This window comes from Rutilus rutilus, assembly GCF_951802725.1.
Source record: "Rutilus rutilus genome assembly, chromosome: 11".
NCBI lineage: Eukaryota > Metazoa > Chordata > Actinopteri > Cypriniformes > Leuciscidae > Rutilus > Rutilus rutilus.
In genome coordinates, this window is record NC_140216.1 from 34,499,462 (window position 1) to 34,524,813 (window position 25,352).

Below are 25,352 nucleotides of genomic sequence, written 5' to 3' on the forward strand. Positions count from 1 at the left end.
GAAAAATTATAACCATATGACACCATATGCATTTACACATTTGACACAAATTGTACGTTTCCTAAAATGGATCTTGTATTTTGGATGTCAAAAAAGGCAAGAATTTATTTAAGAACGCACCACATTGCCTGGCAGCCCTCGGAGCCCCTGAGGGCCCATCAATCCGGGCGGACCCTAAAGAAAGTGAAAAGTGTGACAGTGAAAAGTTCAGGAAACAAACAAAACAAAAACGTGTGAAAAGAAGACAAACTCACTGGGTCTCCGTTTCTCCCTGATTCTCCTTTATCACCAGCGTCACCCTTAGGGCCCTGTTCACACCAACAGGAGGAAGACATCAAGACAGAAGAAACATCTCCATTTCTCTAAAAATCACTGACATTTTCACAGGTATGACTGGAGTATGAAGGTTAAGGATGAGCAATTATCATCATATTCAGTAGTTTGTCTGATGTGAATGAAAGCAGCGCAGATGTTTCATAAAGGTTTACCGCAGGTCCTGAATGTCCTCTGAATCCCTGCTCTCCAGGAAGTCCTCTTTGACCCTGGGGATATTAGAGATTGTGAAGGTTATCAGATTCATTTTAGTAACAAGTCTGAATTTAAGCCATAATATCCTCAAAGTGTGTAATGTGTAATTGAATGTGAATGTTTTAATATACTTTTAGTTTATCCAGCCATGGTGACTTTGAAATCTCATAAAGTTTACTCTGCACTCCAGAAATGAAACCTGGCTCTCTTTTAAGATGACGTCAGGGCACTTTCTCGGACAGAAATGATTGCATTTGGCCTGACTAGAGAGAACTGCAGTAATTCAACAGAGATTTCTCATTTCACACTAATACATTCAGGTGAGAGCAGATACATCATCGTAACAAGCTTGTCTGTGTTTCTGTAAATGATGCACCGCTTGGTGTCTGGGCTATTTTAATAGATGAGAGCATGACAGAGAGAGCTTTCATGAGTTCAGCTACAGAAATATGATTTTTTATATATATATATATATATATATATATATATATATATATATATATATATATATATATATATATATTATATATTAATTATAAAGCATTAACTGACATCATTAGTGTTAGAGTGGGAGGGCGGAAGATGAGCCAGTCATGATGTCAATATGACCACATAAATATTAATTGGCCAACACTAATCTTCCTAGACGGTTTGGTTATGTGACCTGATTATATTCATCAGCCAAACTTTCACTTTGATATTTAAAAACTGATGTCCTGTAAAGATGTGCTTGAGTTGTTCAGCCTTTTAGACTTTATTTGCTTATTTTCTTTATTTGATATTTTAATATTAATTAGTCAAGAGATTGAGTATGCAGAAAAGCTCATCTTGGAGAAGTCAAAACTTTTAAACAGCTACAGTAAAATCCAGTAGCACTGATCTGTGAATAGATGCCCAGGATCTGCTTTATTAATAGCTCGTGGCAAAAAGGCACCTTCACCTGTTTTGAAATATTATCAGGTGCTAAAACTATAGCAAATGGTGTCCTGTAGCAGAATGGTGGTTTTAACGTGAGCACACAGAGCTACATGATATCAGCTGATGGGATGCAACGCCCCTGACCTTCATGTTTATTAATATTCCTTTATGCAACGGAATCCCTTAATATCTATTGTCAAATAATGCGTGAAACACTTCAGGTGACTGTTCTCAGAAATGAAATGCACATATTTAGCTGTTCTTTTTCAAGTATATTTGCCTCATGATTCCTCAAACTGACAGCAGACTTTATTATGTCTGCATTATGAATGCACTAGTCACAGTAAAGTGATTCTGTAAATGAAATCATATTCAGACGCACAAGAGACTAGTACAACCAAACCTGACTCTCTACTGCCCTCGTGAGATGATACTTTATTACATTTAATGATTCTGGAAGTGTTGGAAAGCTCACCATCTCGCCTGGCTTTCCTTGATCTCCTTTCTCTCCCTTCTCTCCCGGCTTGCCCTAAAGATCAGGGAAATTTAAAATGTGAATGTAAAACAGGCAAAATATGTGGTTTATTATATGATACAGTGGCCCCTGAAAGTATTTCAACTTAAAAATGACTGCATCAATTAAAATATATCAAAATATCGTTCAGTGTAAAGACAGACAGCACAAACACACTTAAATAAGTTTATTAATAGATATACTCAAAATATCTATTATATATGCTCAAAATCAAGACAAAACCGATAACTTACTGGTTCGCCAGGTTCAGGAATCACATTGGCCACCTACAGAAAATAAAAACACATCAGAAATACTATGAATTAAGAGCCACATTCATCAGCTGAATCAGTACATGATTAAATATTAAAACCTTGAGCAAGAGATCTCATAACTGTCAAGTCTATTCTCATTTATTCATCTGATGTATTACACATCAGAAACCAGATGATTACTTATATCATCTGTAAACGTATATTCATATGGTTATATTTGTATGCAATATGTCAAGTATCAACTGTACTCACATTGCCTGGGACCCCGGCCGGACCCCTGGGGCCCACCTCACCCTGTAATGAATGAAAAACAGTCACAGAGAGAAGTTATATCCTCATCCTGTCAGCATGGTAATGATCTCATTAACAACCTCATGCCCTCAGGAGACCATCACTGACATGTGTGAAATCTACAGCAACACGTGCTCAAAAATGCCTTCCTGCAGCTCAAACAGTAGAGTGTTGGCGCTTGCGACGCCATGGTCATGGGTTCGATTCCCAGGGAAAGCAAGAACTGATAAGAATGTAAATGTGGACCTTGAAACGCAATGTAAGTCGCTTTGGATAAAAGCGTCTGCCAAATGCATAAATGTAAATGTGTATGTAAAAACGGTCCTCTGTAAGCCTGTTGTGTCACCTAATGACATTTCAAGTCATCAAAACTATGAATGAACTAAATACACTACCATTCAAAAGTTGTTTTAATGTTTTTAAAAGAAGTCTCTTCTGCTCACTAAAGCTGCATTTATTTGATTAAAAATACAGTAAAAACAGTAGAATTGTGAAATATTATTACATTTCAAAATTTTTCAAGTTTTCCACTTGAATATATTTAAAAAAGTAATTTATTCCTGAGATGAAAAGCTGAATTTTCAGCATCATTCCTCCAGTCTTCAGTGTCACATGATCCTTCAGAAATCATTCTAATATGATGATTTGCTGCTCAAGAAACTTTGATAGTATTTCTTAATATTATCAGTGATGAAAACAGTCAGGACTCTTTGATGAATACAAAGTTCAAAATAGCAGCATTTATTTGAAATTGAAATCTTTTGTAAATGTATTTTTGTCTCTTTTCATCAATTTAACACATTCTTGCTGAATAAAAGTATTAATTTCTTAAAAAAAAAAAAAAAAAAACGTAATAGCTCCTAACCTATACTACACTTCCAGCAGTATTGTTGCTTCTCACCTTGTCTCCTTTGTCTCCTTTCAAGCCAGTAAGTCCATCTTTCCCTCTCTCCCCCTACAAGACAGACAGAGGGATGAAGATCTGGCAAACGCATGACTCAAATTGACATTAACAAGACTCATTTTTTATATTTGTCTCACCATCTTTGTGCTGAAATATAGTCTGAACATGTCTTATGAGAAGTGAATAGATGATGGTTCTCACAGTAGAGTTTTTCTACAGTAGATCCTGATATTTTAACAAATCAATATCTATTGATTCTGTTAATCAAAGAAAAACCTGATTCTGACCTCAAACCATCAAGAGAGCAGAGAGATAATTTGATTCAAACAAATGTCCATATAGTTCAGTCTTACTTGGCCTCCTCTCTCTCCTTTGGGTCCCATTGGGCCGACCTGCCCAGCCAAACCAGGCTCTCCCTGAGACAGAACAAGACAGCCGATTCATATGTGCTTTTGCCAAGACATTCTCAAAACCCATTTAAGTTTTGCTTTCCTCACCCGTTCACCAGCAGGTCCTCGGGGTCCTGGAGGGCCTTCATCTCCCTGAGAGAAAGACAAAGTAGCATTAGTGATAAAAAATGGATTTCCAACCCAGATCTTAAACCACTAGTCCACAAACCACCCTTTACCTTCGATCCCGGTTTACCAGGGAAACCGTCCTGTCCGGGTTCTCCTCGTTGCCCCTAATGGAAATGCGAAATAATGACAAAAACTGTAGTGCAACAAAAAACACAAATGAAAAGGTCAAAACCCAGATCTGGCCTTTGACGAGTGTATAAATGATGAAGTTCTGCCTCCAGAGAACTGAGTTCACAGTTTGCCTCATTAAAACAGTTCTAACCTTCTCGCCGTCGTTTCCAGGGAAACCATCCAATCCATCTTTTCCTGGCAGACCCTGAAAAAATAATTACCATTAAAATCATTATTTCAAGTTTTTCCACACTACAAATGAGTGTTCCGTTAATAAGGTAACAGATTGTTGAAGTGTGGACAGTATGCTTGAGTTCTCAGGGTAAAGTCACAGCGACTCACTGGTTTTCCTGCTTCTCCTAGTTTTCCTGGGAATCCGATTTCACCGGGTAATCCCTGTGAGAACAAACAGATCAATTTAATATCATCTGTATACTATTCTGTGGCTGTGACATATTATTTTGGTGTATGTAAATTTACTGGAAGTCCCGTCTGTCCAGGGCTGCCACCAAGTCCAGGAGGCCCCTGAGGACCCTAAAAACAAAAATAAAACTTGGAAAGTTACATTAGAAATTCAATTGCGTTTTAATAGATTTTTGTATTAAATGCATACTCCCTACCAATTTTTTTTATTTATTTTTTTACAATATTATGTGGTCATTACTTGCATGATTTACATGATCATCACTCCACGTAACTTTACGAAAACGTGTTTTGTCTTTTAATCTGAATGTTTATTCCTCTAATAACCACTAGAGGTCACTGTTACTCTAAAAAGACTTTAGATGTTTTTAAGACATAATCTAATCATAATACTCATACTATTTCTGTAGTATGAACTCTATACTATTTTCTGTACATGTGAAATACGTAAGTGAACTATTATTAGTCAAAACATTTACTTTTTATCCGTACTAGGCTATGCAGTAGCAGTAGTATTTCATTCTGAACATAGTCTAAAAACAAACCCAAAATGCAACCATGAAAAATAAAGGGCAAAGAGCTCTGCTCAGACTAAGACTGAATGTTCTGGTGGTTCTTACAGGAGGTCCTGGAAGACCATCAACTCCCGGCAATCCTGCATCCCCCTTTTTACCCTAGAGAAACAGAAGACAGTGTCTCATGAGCTTGAAATGAAAATAAATATGAGAGATATATATTTATAAAATAAAATAATAAATCAGCTGTAATTAGCCTTTTTAATCAATATTGGTCTGATTGATAATATAATATAAGGCATAGGACTTTTTTTATTCAAACTATATCCTTTTTCTGAGTCAGTTATCCATCTTTTTTACCTAAATGAAATCTGTTCATCAGATAAATCATTGAGTCTCTTCAGAAAATTTGGACTAAATCACTCAAATCAAAAATGGATTAGTTTTATGATCTCTTTATGAATTGTTTTAAGCATCAAAGTGTCAGTTGCATAGCTGTCAATGGAGGGACAAAAAGCTCTCAGATTTAATCAAAAAGATCTTCATTTGTGTTCTGAAGATGAACGAAAGTCTTACGGGTTTGGAACGACATGAGGGTGAGTGACCTATCCCTTTCAGGCATTTGATTTCTCTTAGTGTGCCATTTTTGTGTTTTAATTGATATTAACTTTGTTATGGAAATGTCAAAATGTCTGAACTCTACCTGACCTTTTACAGTTTTATTTTTCCTTGCATTATTATAATAAAAAAAAAGGTCAGGTAGAGTTCATGTCTTCTATCTGGCATCTATAATTACTCTAATGTAACTTTCCATTAATTACAGGCACATAACAAGGGTTGTTCTGCCCTCTCATGGACAAACTGGAAATGGCTCTTGATTTACACTTATGACAATGTTCCGTTAGCTGTCAGCCTGAGTATATTCTATATTAAATAGAAATTAGAAAAATGGCAATAGAACAAACAAAAATACTAAAGACCCAGTGAGCAAGGTTTTATTTCCAAATGAAACAGGATGTTAGGTTGGGACATATAGAAGGGCTCATACTTTCCTTTATAGCCAACAGCCTTTATTTATTGTCACAGTAACAGACCATGATTTGCTACCAGCTATTGCTAGCAGTCGGTATCAGGTAGGGCTGAAATATTGCTGTTGTTTACGTATGCTAGCATATAGATAGCCTCATTGCTTTTAGACATGGACTAAAAGCCACAAAAATACAATATTGATTAAGAGTTTTAATAGGTGGTATAGAAGCAGACCGTACATTTCTCTTCCTCACTTTCATATTTGTTCAATCACTGACATGGCAGAACATGCTAACTCTTGCTAACACGTTAGCATCCCCTGCTGCTCGCACGTAAGGCAAGGAAAAGTAGTTTGAAGGTATTACAGCAATAAGAGCTTAAAATAGAGGGATAGGAACTCTTTTAATGTCTAACTCAGGGCTCCCTACAGTTGTGAATCATTCACTCAAGCGCCACCCGCTGTGTTTCTGTGCTGTGTGTGAGATCTGTGTTAGATGCCCCATATAAAAGCTTCTGAAAGCCTGTGTTTCCCACTGGGACAGAGAGAACTTGGGCTACACTCAGAACACCTGCAAACCCTGCTGAGATACAACACTGAGCAAGGAACTGCGCACCTAGAAATTCAAATTTGCAAGGACAAAAAGCATCAAAAGTAGGCAATGTGCACACAATGGCTTTGTGTCTACCGGTTCTAGCTGGTCTAGTGGCACTTTTCAAATAGTTGACCAGCTATATAACAGCTTGGTGAGGCTGGGAAACCATCTTAGAACCAGCAGACCAGATTTAGGTGGATTAAAGGGATAGTTTAGCCCATGATTTACTCACCCTCCTCAAGTCATCCTAGGTGTATATGTCATTCTTACGTATTCTTCATCACTCGGATACAATCAGAGTTATATTAAAAAATGTCCTGGCTCTTCCAAGCTTTATAATTTATGGCCGAAAGCTAGTTATTTTACTTTATAATGTTTTAAATATAGATATTTATCTTACACAAACGCATCGCTTCGCTTCAGAAGGCCTTTATTAATCCCCCAGAGCCGCGTGGAGCACTTTTATGATGGGTAGATGCACTTTTATGGACTTTATAAACAGAAACGGCCATTTACTGCCATTATAAAGCTTGGAAGAGCCAGCACATTTTTTTTATATAACTCCGATTGTATTCGGCTGAAAGAAGAATGTAATTTACACCTAGGATGACTTGAGGAGGGTGAGTAAATCATGGGCTAATTTAAATTTTTAATTGGGTGAACTATCCCTGTAAGTAGGTTTTTACAGCAGGACATTCACTGAAAATCGAGAACCAATGCCTTCACTGGCCAGTCTTCATGTGGTAAATATGAAATGGGCAGATTTATATACTATTACAGTTATTAATATTTTGATTTAACTTTTTTTTTTATATATATTTATATATATATATCTTTTATATTTCTAAACTAAATATTTTTAGTTTATTTTAATGTCAGTTGTAGTTTTTCAGTTAGTAATATTAGTACTTCAACTGACATATAAAATAATACTCAGAAAAATATATTTTTTGTTTGTTGAAACTTTAAATAAAATATAAAGAATATATAATAAAAGTTTGCATATGTGCTTTATGAGTATCATTTGATACATCAGGCTTTTGTGGCTCATATAAGAGAATATGGAGCTCATACTCAAGAAAACTCTTATAAAACACCTTTATTTATTTTTTATTCAGTCCCATTTTTTAAAAATGAAGCATTGATAAGCAAGTTGCTTCAGTACAGTAAGTGTTCATCTTGAAATATTACAAAAAATATAAAAGTTATTCTAATGTAAACTTACTTTATAAAAATCATTAAAGATTTCACAGCAAAAGGCATGTGGATTGTCTGACAGGTTTTTCCAGTTTTGATCATGCTGATAATGTAGAGGCCTTAGAAATGTACGTATCTAATATGATAACTTACTGCCCTGTTATCTCTGCTCTCCCTGCTGTTATCCCTGCTAGGCTGCACGGATGGGCAGGGAGTTCTTGCCCAGAATAGAACCAACATGAATGTATTGAAGATATCATTAATGTTCAATAGTTTAATTTACAACACAATTCAAGAAAAATTCATCTGATTCGAAGAGGAATATCAGAAGGCCAAATCCTGACTGGATGAAAGGAGGAGCTGGGGATGGAGGAGGGTAATCTGCTCCTGAGCAACACGATAAAGCTGCTGATGATACTGAATGGACCTTATATAGGAATGCTGTGATAGGTGTCATATTCCTGTGGATCAGCTGATGCGAGCTTGACTGTTGTGACCTGCCAGAACTGACACTACGCTTGATTTTAGTTAAAGGGATAGTTCACCCAAAAATAAAACAATTCTGTCATTTACTCACCCTTAAGTTGTTCCAAACCTGTATGAGTTTCTTTCTTTTGTTGAACACAAAAGAAGATATTTTGAAGAATGTCGGTAACCAGACAGTTGACGGCACCCATTGACTTCCAAATACTGGGACCAAATACTGTCTGGTTACCAACATTCATTAAAATATCTTCTTTTGTGCTCTCCAGAAGAAAGTTAGTTATACTGATTTGGGACAACATAAGGGTCAGTAAATGATGACAGAATTTTCATTTAAATGCACAAAAACCTTGTTCTGTTTGCTTGTTTTTCATTTTTTGGAGCTGTTATCCAAATGCTGTTATTATTTTTGACAAGAAACAATGTTTTCCAAGTACCCTGAGAACATTTTAATGATGCAGTCATCTCATCAGTTTGAGATCATCTGAGAGCATTTGTACATCTCCTGTCTCTCTTCCTAACAAGCTCCTCGCTTTAATCTGACCCCACAGAGCACTCAAAAATACCACAACATGAACTGAGATTCACAGTTTCCAGCCAGTCTCTATGGTTACCCCAGATCAGGTTCAAGAACAACTCACATCTCCGTTAAAAGCAGCCGAGATGGATTATTACAATCAAATTTAAATGTCCTACCCTTTGTCCGTTCTCACCCATCTCACCGGGCAAACCTGGAGGTCCAGGGGGGCCCTGAGAAAAACAACATGAACAATAGGCTAATTAAAAACAATGAAGTGCACAAGAATGCTGCTTTTTTTCATAAACAGACCATGAATATAATGTACAGTGATCTCAAAAATTATTATGTAAAACGTCTGAATGTCATTGCATTAGATCTAAAATATCAAGCATCATCTACAATCAGGAGCTTTTCTCAGAACTAACTTTACTTTTCTTCTCCAATACGTAACTTTAAAATTAAAATTAGTTTGAAACAGCATTACATTACAAAATATATCTTACAGGAGGTCCAGGGGGGCCGTCAGCTCCTGGGAGTCCTCTCTCTCCCGGGATGCCCTGAAAACCACACACACACACACACACAGTTTAGAGAATACTCTGAAGAAGCAAAGGTAGACTCCTCTTCTAAAGAGATTTTACACTTACAGTCTCCCCTTTGAGTCCTGCCAACTGAAACTGAGGAAAAACACAGATGAGCAACTTAATGCAGCTGTTTTACAACGTAAAATCGTTCAGTTATGAATCAACTGTCTTACTGCATCGCCAGGTATTCCAGCAGGACCTTGTTCACCCTATCAAACAAACACAGAGATTATGAAGCAACATTTGGATGGTTTAAGCAAGAGATTTATTCAATGCTGGTTGAAATCCCACAAACAGTGATTTGATATTCTGAGTTAAACTGTCTATACTGCAAGCTGCAACGTCTGACATTTTTGTCATTTCCTTTGGGAATAAGTACATGAAAGTGTGTGTGAGATTAAATGACACAGACTGGTTGCATATTTGAATGGGTGTCTTTGTGGATGAGCGTGAGAATATCATACAAAACTATAATTTTCCAAGAAAGATTTACTGGATGTGTTTTGGCATTTTATGTGAAAAAGGGAAGAGTTAAATATATCTGGGTGCATCTTCAACTACCAAAGAAATGAAAAATGTGAACCTGGATGACAAAACCAGTCGCACGGGTATATTTGTGGCAATAGCCAACAAATGGGTCAAAATTATAGATTTTTCTTTTATGCCAAAAATCATGAGGATATTAAGTAAAGATCATGTTCCATGAAGATATTTTGTAAATTTCTTACCGTAAATATATAAAAGATTTATTTGTGTGAGTGAATGCAGCAATTTAAAGGCGATTTTCTCAATGTTTCAAATTTTTTGCACATTCAGATTCCAGATGTTCAAATAGTTGTATCTCAGCCAAATATTGTCCTATCCTAACAAACCATGCATCAATGGAAAGCTATTTATTCAGCTTTCACGTGATGTATAAATCTCAATTGCAAAAAATTTACCCATGTGACTGGTTTTGTGGTCCAGGGTCACAAATGACTTTGAAAATGAGACTTAACTTTAAGTCATATGGGTTTTGGAGCAACTTGAGGATGAATAAAAGACTTGCCCAGATCTTTAAAAGCAAAGAAACCATCATTCCCCCCCCCCCCCCCCCCCCCCCCCCCCCCCAAAAGTGTCCATACCTTTTCTCCTTTGACTCCATTTGATCCAGGAGCGCCACTCAGCCCCCTGACACCCTGATTTTAGAGAAAAAGAGCATGAAGTCATTTAGTTCAAACATATAGCAATGCTTGACACAAGCTCACATTAATATCTTCAACATCCAGAGCACACGGTATGCTGAGCAAAATGGTACATGACAAATTATATACATTACAGAATCCTCTGAACACTTACTTCTTTTCCTGGAAGACCTGGTTTACCTGGAAACCCGTCTAAACCTGGTTCGCCCTAAACAACATTCGAAAGTCAGACATCATTGAATGGAAAATTCTGTCATAAAAATATATACACCAGTCAAAAGTTTAGGGTCGGTCCATTTTTTAAATAAATTACAGTTAAAATATATTAAAATAGAAAAGTCATTTTAATTTTTGATAACATTTGACAATATTACTGTTCTTATTGTATTGTTGATAAAATAAATCTTGATAATTTGAATTCTTTAAAAAAAATTAAGAAAATGACCGACCCCAAACATTTGAACAGTAGTGTATAAGTAATATAAAATAGTGTGTGCTATATTTTGCTTACAATTTCACAATGCTAATTTCATGATATTGTCTTGGTAAATGACTATAATTTTAACAGCACGCAATTTGTTCTGAAATTTGTTTAGTGTCACATCCATGGTCTTTATTTCTTTTCCCTAATTTATACGTGTTTGTCTCACAAACAACATTTAGGTTTGGAATGAAGCGAGGCTGAACGACTCCTTTAACATTAAACTACTTACAGTGCTATGCATAAGTTTAGGCAACCATGCTAAAGTTGACTAAAAAGAGGAATAAAAAATCATATTTTGCAAATTTAACTTAATGCCTTATTTTAAAAAATTAGGAAAAATCCAACCTTTAAGGACACCAATTTTCTTTGTGAATGAATAATGTATCGTAAATAAATAAATGTTCTTCCTTAAAAAACAGGGTGCATAAGTTTCTCTCAATGCAAATCAAACTAGCTATTAGGCTAACTGAAATAAAATCATGCCAATCTCTAGGTATGGTGAAGGCTATGTGATGATGTGGGGCTATTTTAATTCCAAAGGCCAAGGGAACTTTATCAGGATGCATAGTATCCTAAAAAAAAAAAAAAAAAAAATACTTAAAAATAAAAATCTGCCTGCCTCTATGGGAATTTAACATAGTGGTGCCCAAACTTATGCACCCTGTTTTTTAAGGAAGAACATTTATTTATTTACGATACATTATTCATTCACAAAGAAAATTGGTGTCCTTAAAGGTTGGATTTTTCCTAATTTTTTAAAATAAGGCATTAAGTTAAATTTGCAAAATATGATTTTTTATTCCTCTTTTTAGTCAACTTTAGCATGGTTGCCTAAACTTATGCATAGCACTGTATATTTGTCTAGACAGGTTTTTTTTTTTTTTTTTTTTTATACAGACAACGGCAGCAGGAAATGAGTATAAAATGACAAGCTCTTGAAAAACATGTGTAATACACACTACACAGAGCCTGCTATTTCAGCTCAGGAATTCAGGAAATATAACAGATGGTAAATGAGTTTGTATGATGTATTTATTTTGAGTTCAAGGCCATTTCAGTTCAAAAGTTAAACCATTCTCGCAAAAGTATAATCTGATATTTCCTGTTGCATTAGTTCTAAAAATATTCCTATATTTGCTCCATTTGCATTGGATTACCAGTATTTATCTTTAAAAGTAATGCATTTTTGCCTACCAAGGCAAACTAAGCTGGTTAAAGGGATACTTTTTTTGGAAATAGGCTCATTTTACAACTCCCCCAGAGTTAAACAGTTGAGTTTTACCGTTTTCGAATCCATTCAGCCGAACTCCGGATCTGGCGGTACCACTTTTAGCATAGCTTAGCATAGATCATTGAGCAAAGTTTCTTGATTATTACGCAGGAATGAGAGTATAGTTCCTAGCTATATCAGCCTAGAAAATCGCAACTTTACATTTTCTGTCGGTCTTAGTACACGATGTAACTACAGAAGAGTCAAGTTTTAAATAGGAAAAATATCTAAACTCTTTGGTCATTTTTTTGAGAGAGATGCTAATGGTCATGTCCGATTCAATGATCTATGCTAAGCTATGCTAAAAGTGGTACTGCCAGACCCGGAGATCGGCTGAATGGATTCGAAAACGGTAAAACTCAACTGTTTAACTCTGGGGGAGTTGTAAAATGAGCCTGTTTCCAAAAAAAGTGGAGTATCCCTTTAAAGCTGAAATGTGTACACTATAAAATAATAATAATAAAATCAGTGAAATTTACAGTAAAAAAAAAAAAAAAAAGGCAGCTATGGTAGCCAGAACTTAACTGTTAAAAATATGTTAGCAACATTTAGGTTTTACTAACTTTCAGTAAAAAAATGTATAAAAAAAAGTGTATTTCATTAACTGATACAATGATAACAAACCAACCCATTAAAGGGATAATTCACCCAAAAATGAACCTTTTTTCATTACTTACTGACCCTCATGTTGTTCCAAACCTGTATGTATTTCTTTCTTCTGTTGAACACAAATGAAGATATTTTGAAGAATGTTGGTAACCAGACAGTTAACGGCACCCATTGACTTCCATAGTAGGAAATAATTATATATATATACTATGAAAGTCAATGGGGTCTGGTTACCAACATTCATCAAAATATCTTCTTTTGTGTTAAAAAGAAGAAACAAATTCATACAGGTATGGAACAACTTGAGGGTGAATAAGTAACAAAAAAAGTTTCATTTTTGGGTGAACTATCCCTTTAATGCACAAAAAAATGTTTTGCCAATGCAAAAGCCACATGTAGAATCAAAGTTAATCAAAAATAGCTTTTTCCACAAACTGATATAATACTGATAAAAGGCGCACAGTGTCGCACAGACACAAAACACCATCATGGTAACAGGCATGACATTTAAATAATGCACTAAAAGCAATTAACAAGACAAGATGTTACAAAATCCTAATGTACTGTATAACAAATAACAAACGATTAACTGATAACCAAAGAAAATAGGAAGAAACAATTATTTAAATGAATAAAAAACATCACATGTAAGGTGTCACAGGGAATTAAGGGATTGGGAATGTCAATTTATGGTTTTTCACTGGTTATGGTTTTTCATAGGTTGACTTTTTCCAAAAACTGTAAATTTAATTTAAATTTTACAATGAAATGTCCTGTTTGATGTACTACAGTACAGTGTACTACACCATATACAGCAAGGAAATTCATGTTTTTACAGTCACATTCTCACAGTCTTTCACCATTAAAATTGCGTAATTTTTTTACCAATGTACTTTTTCCATGTTAAAATATCTAACATAATAAAATAGCTGATTTCCTGGAAAGTGTAACACTGTGACTCCTGGGGCATCCCAACCAGTCAAATACAGCAACATCAGCTCACCCAATGGTGTGAGTTTAGGGCGAAACTACCCTGTATGAAAACAATCAGTACTTTTGCAGTTCCCTGTCATTAATGGTGCAAATTTGCTTCAGCATTAACTCCTAAGTTTGTTTCAGAAAAGTCAAATTTGTCTTAACAACCTCAGCGTGTGTGTGGAGGTGTACCGTCGGACAGACTGTGGAATGACGGTAATGCTGTACCATGTGAAACGGTCTGGTTGCACACCGCCCCCACAGAACAGGATATATGGAGTCTGCATCAGCTCTGACATCTGTTTGAGTTATCAGTCTGCCTGCGGACACTGCTGAAATATTCCCTCTGTAGCGTTTGGGTCTGACAGGAATGGACAGTGCTTTTTGACAATGACTAGTTTGGACTCTGTCCAAGTTATTACAAAGCATCAAAACTAAAACAGGTGTGCTGACAAGGGGAAGACAACCGGGAACATTGTCCCAGGCCTTGAAGTGGGTGAAAGAGGCTCTGCAATGACAGACTAAACTACATTTTTACATTTTCTGAAGGCGATGTGACTGCTGTGCAAAAAAATCTACTGCATGATTTAAGACTCATTCATGTCTGTAGTGCAGGACGAGTTATGTGCCAAAGTTCAGCGTAAGGGGTTCAGATCACTAAGCCTATAATGATGTTTGTGGTAACATAGTTGTTATGATTGACAGGTGTCAGTCATCATTTACCCGATCTCCAGAGGATCCTTTGTCTCCTTTATTTCCGGCACCGCCCTGATGAAAAACACAACATGCTCTTAATGTTACAAACACTACAGCAGGGTGATTAAAGTTGAATAAAACTAAAAACATAAAATCATTAAAGTTGCTTGAAACATTTTCGTTTAGTTTAACTTGTTGTAATAGAACTGCACTAAAAATAAATAAATAAAAATGTACAGTATAAAAACTACATAGACATATACAAAAAAACTCACAAAAACACAAAATAAAATTACTAAAACTTTAATAAACTAATATTATATAATAATGAATAAAAGTCTTAATTCAATCTGTTCATCATATAAAGCGTCCCTTCAGAATATTTGTACTAAACTTATATGGATAAGTTTTACAAACTCTTTATGAACTTTTTGAAGCTTCAAAGTGGTAGTTGCGTACTGTAGCTGTCAATGGAGGAACTTAATTTGTGTTCTGGGTTTGGAACGACATGAGGGTGAATAATTAATGACACATTTTAATTTGAATTTTTGGGTGAAATAACCCTTTAAGAATTAACAATTGTTAGATACAAACATTCCTTTGTGAGAAATGAAGTTGCAATTGTGAAAAAGTAAAAAAATTCTTAAGTTAGTTTTTATTTGTTTACTCTGAGGGCTTCCATAATCATCAGTATAAGCAGCTGATTTAAATACACACGTCATACTTACAGACACCCCTTGAGGACCTGGTGCTCCGGGCGGACCAGAATCACCTTGGATACCCTGAATTAAAACGGGTCAGATCGTGTTAAAGATGATGCAACACAGAGCAGATTACGTGAAGAAAACACTCTCAACAGTGAACACAATGAAATCGACTATAACGGCAGACAGTAGAGAGCTGTATAATCGAACACTATGTTATGTTTTTGTGCAATATTTTAAATTTGATGTTGATTTGATTTTATAGGTAAGATCCACAATTGTTCAGACTGACCAACGTGGTCATATTTTTTCACAGCGTTTGATTTTAAAATATAATTTTTAGAATTATAACAATCTCTTTGCAAAAGTTTGTGTTTGCCACTGATCAAATCATACATATTCTAACTCTTCTGTCTAAAGGTGGTGATGTTTTACCTTTGGTCCGAGAGGTCCAGGTAACCCAGCTTCACCTGCAACTCCCTGTTCACCCTGTTCATCAGCACAAACATGACATGCTTGGTCAACAGTCAATACACCGTCGAAATATACCATCAACTTCACATTTTTTACTCACTCTTTGTCCCTTATCGCCTTGTTTCCCAGCCAGACCTGGCAAACCATCTGATCCCTGAAAACACCCAAATAAACAAAAAAATTTATGTATTTTTATGAACACATCAGTGAGTCCTCTCTGCGATGGGATCACTAAGAATATTTAGACGTCAGCTGATGCAACCGAGGCTGCATGGGTGTGGAAAAATAAAACTAACCAATAATATCACAGCATTCACAAACCAAACACAATATACAATATCAAGTCCAGGTCTATATTATTTTCTGCTGAATATTCAGTTTCAACTGAAAATATGTTATCATTCAAAAGTTTACTTATCTTACGAAAAAAAAAAAGAAAGAAAAAAGCAAGTGTATCTTACTCTTTGTCCTTTGTCTCCGCTGGCTCCAGGTTCACCGCGCTCGCCGCTGTCCCCCTGTGGAGAAAGATGGAATTTCAGTATGGCTTTGCACTAAGATGTCACATGACTCCTGGACGTGACAACGTTTCATCCTTTGGCGTGTGCTGTACATGTTTCGATGGGGCCAAATGCATGTGAAGCACTAATTAGTTTCATTTACATAAAGTTCAAAATGTTCCAATGAAAACCTGAAAAATCTGACCTTCCAACCAAAAGAGCTTAACAAAAAACATGACCAACAAACCACCCAAAAAAACAACAACTGTTTTTGCTTGAAAGTATCAGACATAATCGCAATATTCACATCATCATGACAAAGAATATAGACATATAGACATAGACAATAGACAAATATAGACAAAACAAAGACATACTGTAAGGGATTATAAATTATGTAGAACGTCTTGTGAGATCACAATATAAAAAGAGGCCAACAGCAGTCAGTGTAGTTTTCTAGTCAAGGCAATTAATCACAAAACTAAACCACTAAACACCACTAAGGAAACCTAAAGAAGTAGTTCCCATTATATCTTGCCTTTCAGACGTCTCGTGCACTCCAGGGAATCTCCTGGAATTCGGAGAGTTGAATAGTACAAGAGAAAAGCTTTTATGACCTGATTATAGAAATGACTTCACACGCTGCTGCTTACAAGCCTGATAGTCTATAATTATTCTCAAAGTTAAAGCCAACCGATCAATGATAAACACCATCAAGAGAAAGCAACGCAACAAAACAACCACAACGTAGAGAGCTGGCAACCTATAAAATGTGTACACGATACAAAAAGATCTTTCAAATGGTAGGTAACAATCATGCTACCTTCTAAGTTAGCTTTTAGCCACTTTCTAATATAGCACTTACAAGAAAATCCCAGAATGCATTGCAGCAAACTCAGTGAAAATATAGCGGGCAGAGTCCAGATATGGATTACTGAAAGTATCATTAAAAATGGTGTAATTAAGCATTGAATATTGTAAACGATACGTAGCACCATGTGGTAGCATTTCTTTCTGCATGTGCACCATGGGTCAGCAACTGAACTACTGCATCACAGCACAACTCAGTGTGAAAGATGACAATACATGACAGCGTTTGAGAGAGACAGAGACTGAGACAGAGACGGAGAGACAACACCTCAAACACAAACATGCGTTTGCGGCATCATGCACTTTAACCAGCCAACTCCTCGATATGCTGCTAGCTAACATTATAACACATGGATACTCGTGATTACACAAACACAGATTCACATACACAGAATGAACGCACACATACATACACGCATGGACACTCGTGCAAATCACTGACACGTAAATACACACACAAATCATGCATAACAATAGAAACGTTTGTGTAAGGTGGTCTTAGCATGTCGATATGAGGGTGCTAAAGTATTCTGGGTAGGTACTTACTGGCCCATTTGGCTAGAATTCCTCCTTTAGTGTAAGTCTATGGGATTATTGTATCTAATTAAGGTCATTTTTTGCCTTTTCATCCCTTTTGACATAGAAGATATTTTAAAGAATGTTGGTAACCAGACAGCTTACTATGGAAGTCAATGGCTACCGTCAACTGTCTGGTTACCAACATTCTTTAAAATATATATATTTTTTTGTATCCAACAGAAGAAAGAAACTCACACAGGTTTAGAACAACCTGAGGTTGAGTAAATGATGACAGAATTTAATTTTCGGGTGAACTATCCCTTTAAGAATGTTGAGATATTATTACTGGAAAACAATATAAAAGCACTGAGTAAGAAAATAATTGTTTGCCGTGTCAAAAAGTAACAGCACACCTAAGGATTAGTTCTGAACCATAAATTATGAGGAATGGTAATTGTTTAGCGTGTTTGTTTTTGTAATTGTTAATCTGCTCCAGCACAGTAGGGGTCAATATTCACATTTGCCGTTTCTAGGTCGCCCGCAGGAAATTCCACTGACCAATCCAGCATGCAACATTTTTCTAGCTGTGGGCGTCGGCTGGCATCTAAATTTGCTCCTGTGGAAATCTCAAAATAACACTGTTTTCGAGAAGTCTTCACAGATCAAATGAGTGAAATCTGGACATTTACTGATATGGCACTAAGCACAGGTAAACGTTTAAATAATGTCAGTTTCCGCTCTGTTCCCAATGCCACTGATTCTCCCGTAATCACCTCTGACTGATGAAGCTAATTATGACATTATTCTGAGGTAATTCTGCCCTGGAGTCTGTCCGTCTGTCCGTCTGTCTGTTTTAAGCGCTGTGAGTGGGTGTTCAGTGCGCAGCTTCTTGTTCTGCATATCCTCTGAGGTTGGCGGACCCATAATTCTGCTGTTCAAAATATGGTATCCGTATTGTTTTTGCATCAATTTCAACATTTGTTTCTTTCCTGCTGTTCTTTTTCGGAATCAAGGGTAGAATTAAGTTTTCGATGAAAACGACAGTAACACACACGTGCACAAACAAACACACACACAGACTAAACATTCACTGTGCTTTGTCTATCTTGAGGAGTTTGGCTGTTAAATTCATGACCTTACCTTTTCTCCTCTATCACCTTTGATAGAGACAGCCTGGCCCTGCAAATAATCAATCAACACCGATCAATTATTCTCCAGGCCCAGAGAGATGGAAGCAGATCAATATCATATACGAATAAACTTGTATGTGAAAATCAGTAAACATTTCTAATATTACGTTCATCTAAAGAGTTAATGAAGCTTTATGAAGCATTGTAAGAGATAGTATGAGTGTCGTACACGTTCTCCTTTCTGCCCTTTGAGCCCTGGCGGTCCTTCTGTCCCTTTAAGACCAGGATCCCCCTGCAGATGTACAGTTTACGCAAAGAGCCAATGAGGAACCCGTCGGAAATGCATCCAGAGATGTGCAAAAGCATATTAAAGTTGTTGTGATACTGAAACACTATTTGACCTTTTCACCCTTGGGCCCCGTGGCACCCGGTAGACCTGTCTCACCCTGTAGGATGGGAAAGATTGAGAGAGACAGCGAAAGAGAGAGCAATGAGGGGATACGTTTTGAAAGCGGAGGTCAGAAATCAGAGAGTTTATAGAATGAATGCATTACAAAAAGGAACTAAATGCATTACAAAAGAAAGTTCAGATTTAACAAAAAATTGATATCCAGCCTTATGTCTTTAAAGAAGTGTTACAGGTTCAATACAAACTGATTTCTATAAAAGCATCCATGACACTTTTGATTTACACAGAAAATTATTTTGACTCGTCCTTCAGTAAAAACAATATTCCTAAGGGTTAAAACAAAAATATATACAAATAATTGATATGAAATAAATGCTTATGTATTCGTATGTACAAAAAATCTGTTATGTTAGATGTTTGCCTTGTAGAAGGGAAAATGTTATTATTATTATATTATAATTTCATCATACTAGTCTCATATTAAAATGTTTAATTTAATTTTAAAGTCCTGTGGCTATACTATATGTACAGATTTTTGCTTATAGAACATAAAATATTCCTTATTAGCATGACTAAAATTTCTTCAGAAAAGAATTAAAGTCTATTTAGTCTTTTCTTTCTCATGTCCTGTAAATAACTTTGGTTACTGTACAGCATCATAAGGCTAATATTCAAATTTTTTGCATGTTAAACATGGGGGTTCAGCAGTGTGACCTTTGACCTGGAAGTCTTACCCTTTCCCCTGCAGGACAGGAGCAGTTGACCGCGGCCGGTTTCTTCTGCTCAGCGCTTGTTGGTTTTGGGGTGGGCAACGGGACTGGGGGAGCCTCGGTCGCCAAAGATTGTTCACACTGAGTGAGAAGAGAAAGTGAACGAGGAAACGGAAAGAGACTGAATGTGTTATGAAAGAAAGAAAAAGGAAACGAAAAGGATTGCAGAGCGGCTCCAGATTATGAGTATGAAATTCTGGACACTGGACAACGAATATTCCCCATCATCATCATCATCATCTTCATCAAGGACTAAAAACAAAGACCCTTGAGTCCTTTATAGTGCTTGTACTGTTTGAAAGCATATGTTTTTGCCTTATTATCCAGGTGAATATTCTTCTTGAAGACATAACGAGGTGAGAATAAAGGTGTGTGTGTGTGTGAGTCAGATGCACTTACTGGTCCACCAGGGATATCGCAACACGTCTCCTGCTCAGACTGTTTACCATCACAGTAGATCACCATCCTCTGGAGGTCAAACTATAGAGGAAAGACAGGATTGTATTAGCTGTGATTTTGGTTGACTTAAAAACTCCATAAAGGTACGGTACAGTTCAAAAGTTTGGGTCAGAAAGATCCAAAGTATCTTCTGCTCACCAAGGCTGCATTTATGGGATAAAAAATACAGTAAAAACTGTAATATTGTGAAATAGTATTACAATTTAAAAGTACTGTTTTCCATTGTAATATATTTTAAAATGTAATATATTCCCATGATGCAAAGCTGAATTTTACTCCAGTCTTCAGTGTCACATGATCCTTCAGAAACCATTCTGATATGATGATTTGCTGCTCAAGAAACATTTCTGGTTATTATCGTGCTGCTTAATATTTTGTGTGGAAACCGTAATACATTTATTTCAGGATTCTTCAATGAATAGAAATGATTGCTGACCTTAAACTTCTGAAGACTGATGTACCATCAAATCATGAACTACTTTTTTACCATGCTTTTTAGAGACTACCATGATGGTGTTCTGTCTATGAAGTGCCATGCAAATACTATGGTATAATGAATAATCAATCAGTACCTTAGTATACTATGCTTTTACCATTTGATGCCATCATTTCACAGTATTTTTGTGCAACTTACTCTGTACGATGTAAGCTAATCTAAATGAGAGTGTGTATAAATAAACCTCAACACGGGTGCTTACATCAATGGGAACGCTGTCATAGAGTCTCTTGCCGATGACAGTCTTTCCCTGGATGTCAATGTCTTCTCTTTCCTCTATGGGCGCCGTGTCAATGTGCTTGCAGTCCAGGAACAGGGACACAGATTTGGAGTCCACCCGCATGCCAATCTTATGCCAGTTACGATCAAACAGGTTTTCCACCTCTGGGTTCTTAAAGACTGCCCGGACCGCATCTTTCGTCAGGCCCACGGCGTTGTACTCCACTGCCTTGTTCTCTCCGTCCAGACGGATGGACACCTGGAGAATATACGTACAATATATTTGACTTAGGTTTTATTTGGTAAAAATATAGAGCAATTGAAATATCAGATCCTCATCCCAGAATGAGTTGTCCACACCTGCGGGATGCCGTATTTGTCATAGACCTGCCACAGGTACCAGTCTTCCTTACGAGAGGTCTTCCTGAACTTAAATGTGGTCACGAAGGCGTATTCATCAGGCAGACCCTGCGGCAAGACATCTCTACAACACAAGAGACAAAGAAAGCTTTGTTAAAAAGAGAAAAACTACGAGATTTTTTTAATATTCCATTGCAAGTAATGATTCGCTTACTGTGTTTGTTGGACGATGGGCATCGTACCGAGTCGGACATACGGGGTCTGACCTGGCTCAAATTTTTCTCCAAGAAAATCTCTCACATTGAAGTATTCCATCAAATCAAAACCTGAGACCAGAGAAGAAGAAAAAACTTTACATAAACTGTACACGTGTCCCTAAAATCTGATTGGTTGATTGGAACATTGCTCCAGTGTTGGAACGTGTTGTACTGTTGAATATTGTTAACACGTCTTTCCATCAATGATCACTAGGTGGAGCCCAAGAGACAGTTCAAAATGACAACATACTGAAAATGAACTTCTCCTAAATCTTTCTTGAAGCAGAGAATTCACTCTTATAAAAAATAGATAAATAAGATTAAGATATAATGTCATAATGTCATAATGCAATAAACAAAAGGCCTGTGTGCAATGATATAGCTTCTACGTTTTTGCTAGGCTAGGCACATTTACTGATTTAGCACATTTCATAAAAACTCCATACACAAGTTCTGTTTAAGTTCAAATATAATTTATTATCACGTTAATTTTAATTATATTATGATACAATGTATAAACTTATATGATCATATATATATATATATATATATATATATATATATATATATAATGCATAATTTATGTATTTTATTTTAAATGTATACTTTTTTTATTATATATATTCAAATTCATTTTTGTATTTATCGCATTATTATATATTATAATATTATTTATATATTTCCACCCATTCTCCAAACAGCTTGACCTGTGTAAGGACACTTAAAATATATATATATATATATATATATATATATATATATATATATATTTATATATATATATATCATAAAAAACAGAAGAAATTAAGTCAGAAAATGATACAAGGGACATGAAACTAACAGCTAAATAGGAAATCATTTGAGACAACAGTCAACTATACATTTAGCATTATTACACACAAATATTTGACCACAAAATGCCATGACTGACCAATCAGAATTATGTATTCCAGAAAGTAATAATGTAATGTGTAATAAACATGTAATAAAGAAACATAAACAAGGAAACAAATCACAGCAAAGAGGAAATTACGGTCAAATTGATCAGCTGTGTTTTAAGTGTTTTAATATCTCTCCTCTATATCCACGAGCAAAACAACAAGCCTCACTCGGGCCACTTTCCACATTCACACAAAAAAATCCATGCCTCTGGGAACAAACATGACATCATTGTTTTTTAAAAATAGTAAAGTGGAGCTGTGTGTGTGTGGATATCAGCCCATTAATTAACGCTTTAGATCCGCAGCCAACACTCATTAAACGGCACTTGCTGCACCAGATGTTTTAAAAACCAACCTTTAATGTGCAATTACGTCAGCGGTGCTCCAACATATGTGTGTGTGTGTGTGTGTGTGTGTGTGTATCTACTGAGGTTGGCAGTATTGGCCTTTTACCCTAGTATAGTGGCCAAACCAGGGCACTCCTTTAACCAATATATAGTCTGTCGCCATGGCGATGCCAGCGGGGCCCTGGGCGTTGCCTGAGGAAGAAAGTCAAGGGTCGATCTGCGACACACTAATGCTGGTTGAGTTAAACGTTCAAAACAGCTGTCGATACTGTAGTGTACATGAACCGCTGATGGTTTGTGTATATGCCGCCTATTAAATCTCACTTTCACTTGATGAATTCTCATGTTGTTTTCTTAGGGCAGGTGTGTTCGTGTCAGCAAACGGGGGCTCTTTTAAACAGTCAACGATTATTTGAACTGAAGGATGTTTGGAGTTGTTTAACTTGGTGGTAATGTGAGAACGTGCAAGTCTAGGCCAGACTGTGTGTGTGTGTGTGTCTGTGTCTGTAATAGAGTAACAGGTGGCTGAGAACGTAGAAAGAAAGCAGATACGGTACAAAAAAAATGCATAAAACAGCAAAAGCACTTTTCATCTTTCAAGCTTTTTTTTTTTTTTAACAAATCCCTCAAGGTTTCTGCCAGGTCAGCATTATAGGGGGCCGTTCACGCTTTCTTGTGTTCCATCTGTGCTAGTTTTGTGCAAAAGCATCCGTACATCTCAATGCTTTTGCAGTCTCTTGTGCCATGAAAGCTGTAGGCTATCAAGTTAAAAATAAGTTTTCAAAGCATTGGACCAATAGATTAATCAATATTTGGATATAGAGCAAGTATAGTGTGATTTGCCCCTTAAAGGAATAGTTCACAAAAAAAGAGAGAAATTTGTCATCATTTACTCACCCTCTTGTTTTTGACACACAAAAGGAGATGTTTAACACCATAAAAAGTAGCCCAAATTACGTATTTATGGTACAAAATTTAAGCAGTTGTTTGCAGAAAATATTGCTCTAAAATCTCTTTCTCATTAACACATGAGAACCAATGCTGTTCCAGATCATTGACATCAAACCTGGTTAAATTGTCAGGTATTTATGGCAAAATACATTAAATACTATAGTATTTATAGGATACTATAATGCCAATGCCAAATTGTATGTAGCCTCCAGCTGTTCGCTTCTCAGCTCATTTCCACAACTCTGCTCTCCATGCGCCAGGCACGACTCTCTCTCTCTCTCTCTCTTTCTCTCTCTCGATAGCGTTTCGCTTGCAGGACCTGTAATTTGGGCCTGGCGAGTGAAAGCGTATAATCACGAGCGAGTCTTATTTTAAACAGTGAGAGAGCGAGGGTTCTGCGGCGCGGCACAGATGAGCGCGTTACGACGCATGACTTTGATCCGAACACATGGGCACTCCAGCACACAACGCGACGACCATAGAAACCAGCGCCCTTAAGTACAAGATGTCAACGCATAAAAACGCTAACGGCAGCGTTTTAAAACGGTCACAGTGTGTCAGCGTGACAAACTTCTCTGTGGTTACAGCCAAGTCTTTGATCCAGACGCATGCGCTAAATGGACATCTTGGTGTTTTGTCCCCTCGGCATTTAGTTGCACACGCGCAACGCGATGCTTAAAAAATAATGGAACTATTAATAACGCATCTTGAGACCCATTATTCTGTTTAATTTCTTTGCCCTCCACCTTTCCGCTTTTAAAAATAGTCCGTGGCCGCGCATGCGCAAAACATGTGATAAGCATAGGCCTAGTCTATATTATATTCCAACAATTTAGTTGGAATCACTTCCATAAAAATGTTTTCCACATGTGATGGATGATAAAAATATTGACAGCCAATCAGAATCAATCCTGCTTTAAAGAACTCGATCATTTAAAGTGGCAGAGAACAAACATAGCTAATTGGTCAGAGGATGCTAATGTTGTTATCATTAGGCTATACATTATAGTTATCTTTATGGTGATTATTTGGTGTGAATGTGCCTTAATACATTAGTAAAAAGCTATGTTGAATATATGAACGATAAAAATGAGTTAGTGCACTTACAACCCCACACCGCAACTCCATTGATTTAATGGTGCATTGCAGATTTAGAAGAAAACAAGGGTTGTGCACCAAAAGCTGACCAAAAGTTGGTTCAAATGCATTCTAACACACTGATGGTCAATGAGAATTTCAGAGATGTCTAGTTATGCTTTCAGAAATCC

The 25,352-nt window shown here is 36.5% G+C and overlaps 1 protein-coding gene across 1 annotated transcript in view; it reads right to left on the reverse strand.

Annotated features, from left to right (window-relative positions):
• Positions 1–25,352, reverse strand: part of col22a1 (collagen, type XXII, alpha 1) — a 59,597-nt gene that overhangs the window by 20,937 nt on the left and 13,308 nt on the right. The window contains exons 5-37 of the mRNA XM_084422997.1: positions 21,803–21,914; positions 21,589–21,712; positions 21,212–21,487; positions 20,454–20,534; positions 20,019–20,135; positions 19,277–19,321; positions 19,105–19,167; positions 18,886–18,924; positions 16,321–16,374; positions 15,960–16,013; positions 15,821–15,874; positions 15,410–15,463; positions 14,709–14,753; positions 10,802–10,855; positions 10,588–10,641; positions 9,637–9,672; positions 9,527–9,556; positions 9,383–9,436; positions 9,056–9,109; positions 5,163–5,216; positions 4,600–4,653; positions 4,462–4,515; positions 4,271–4,324; positions 4,059–4,112; positions 3,928–3,972; positions 3,784–3,846; positions 3,428–3,481; positions 2,488–2,529; positions 2,215–2,247; positions 1,922–1,975; positions 489–542; positions 255–308; positions 121–174 (exon numbers count right to left, since the gene is read on the reverse strand). Coding sequence (XP_084279123.1) covers positions 121–174; positions 255–308; positions 489–542; positions 1,922–1,975; positions 2,215–2,247; positions 2,488–2,529; positions 3,428–3,481; positions 3,784–3,846; positions 3,928–3,972; positions 4,059–4,112; positions 4,271–4,324; positions 4,462–4,515; positions 4,600–4,653; positions 5,163–5,216; positions 9,056–9,109; positions 9,383–9,436; positions 9,527–9,556; positions 9,637–9,672; positions 10,588–10,641; positions 10,802–10,855; positions 14,709–14,753; positions 15,410–15,463; positions 15,821–15,874; positions 15,960–16,013; positions 16,321–16,374; positions 18,886–18,924; positions 19,105–19,167; positions 19,277–19,321; positions 20,019–20,135; positions 20,454–20,534; positions 21,212–21,487; positions 21,589–21,712; positions 21,803–21,914 — 2,123 coding nt within the window. The remainder of the gene's footprint in view (positions 1–120; positions 175–254; positions 309–488; positions 543–1,921; positions 1,976–2,214; positions 2,248–2,487; positions 2,530–3,427; positions 3,482–3,783; positions 3,847–3,927; positions 3,973–4,058; positions 4,113–4,270; positions 4,325–4,461; positions 4,516–4,599; positions 4,654–5,162; positions 5,217–9,055; positions 9,110–9,382; positions 9,437–9,526; positions 9,557–9,636; positions 9,673–10,587; positions 10,642–10,801; positions 10,856–14,708; positions 14,754–15,409; positions 15,464–15,820; positions 15,875–15,959; positions 16,014–16,320; positions 16,375–18,885; positions 18,925–19,104; positions 19,168–19,276; positions 19,322–20,018; positions 20,136–20,453; positions 20,535–21,211; positions 21,488–21,588; positions 21,713–21,802; positions 21,915–25,352) is intronic.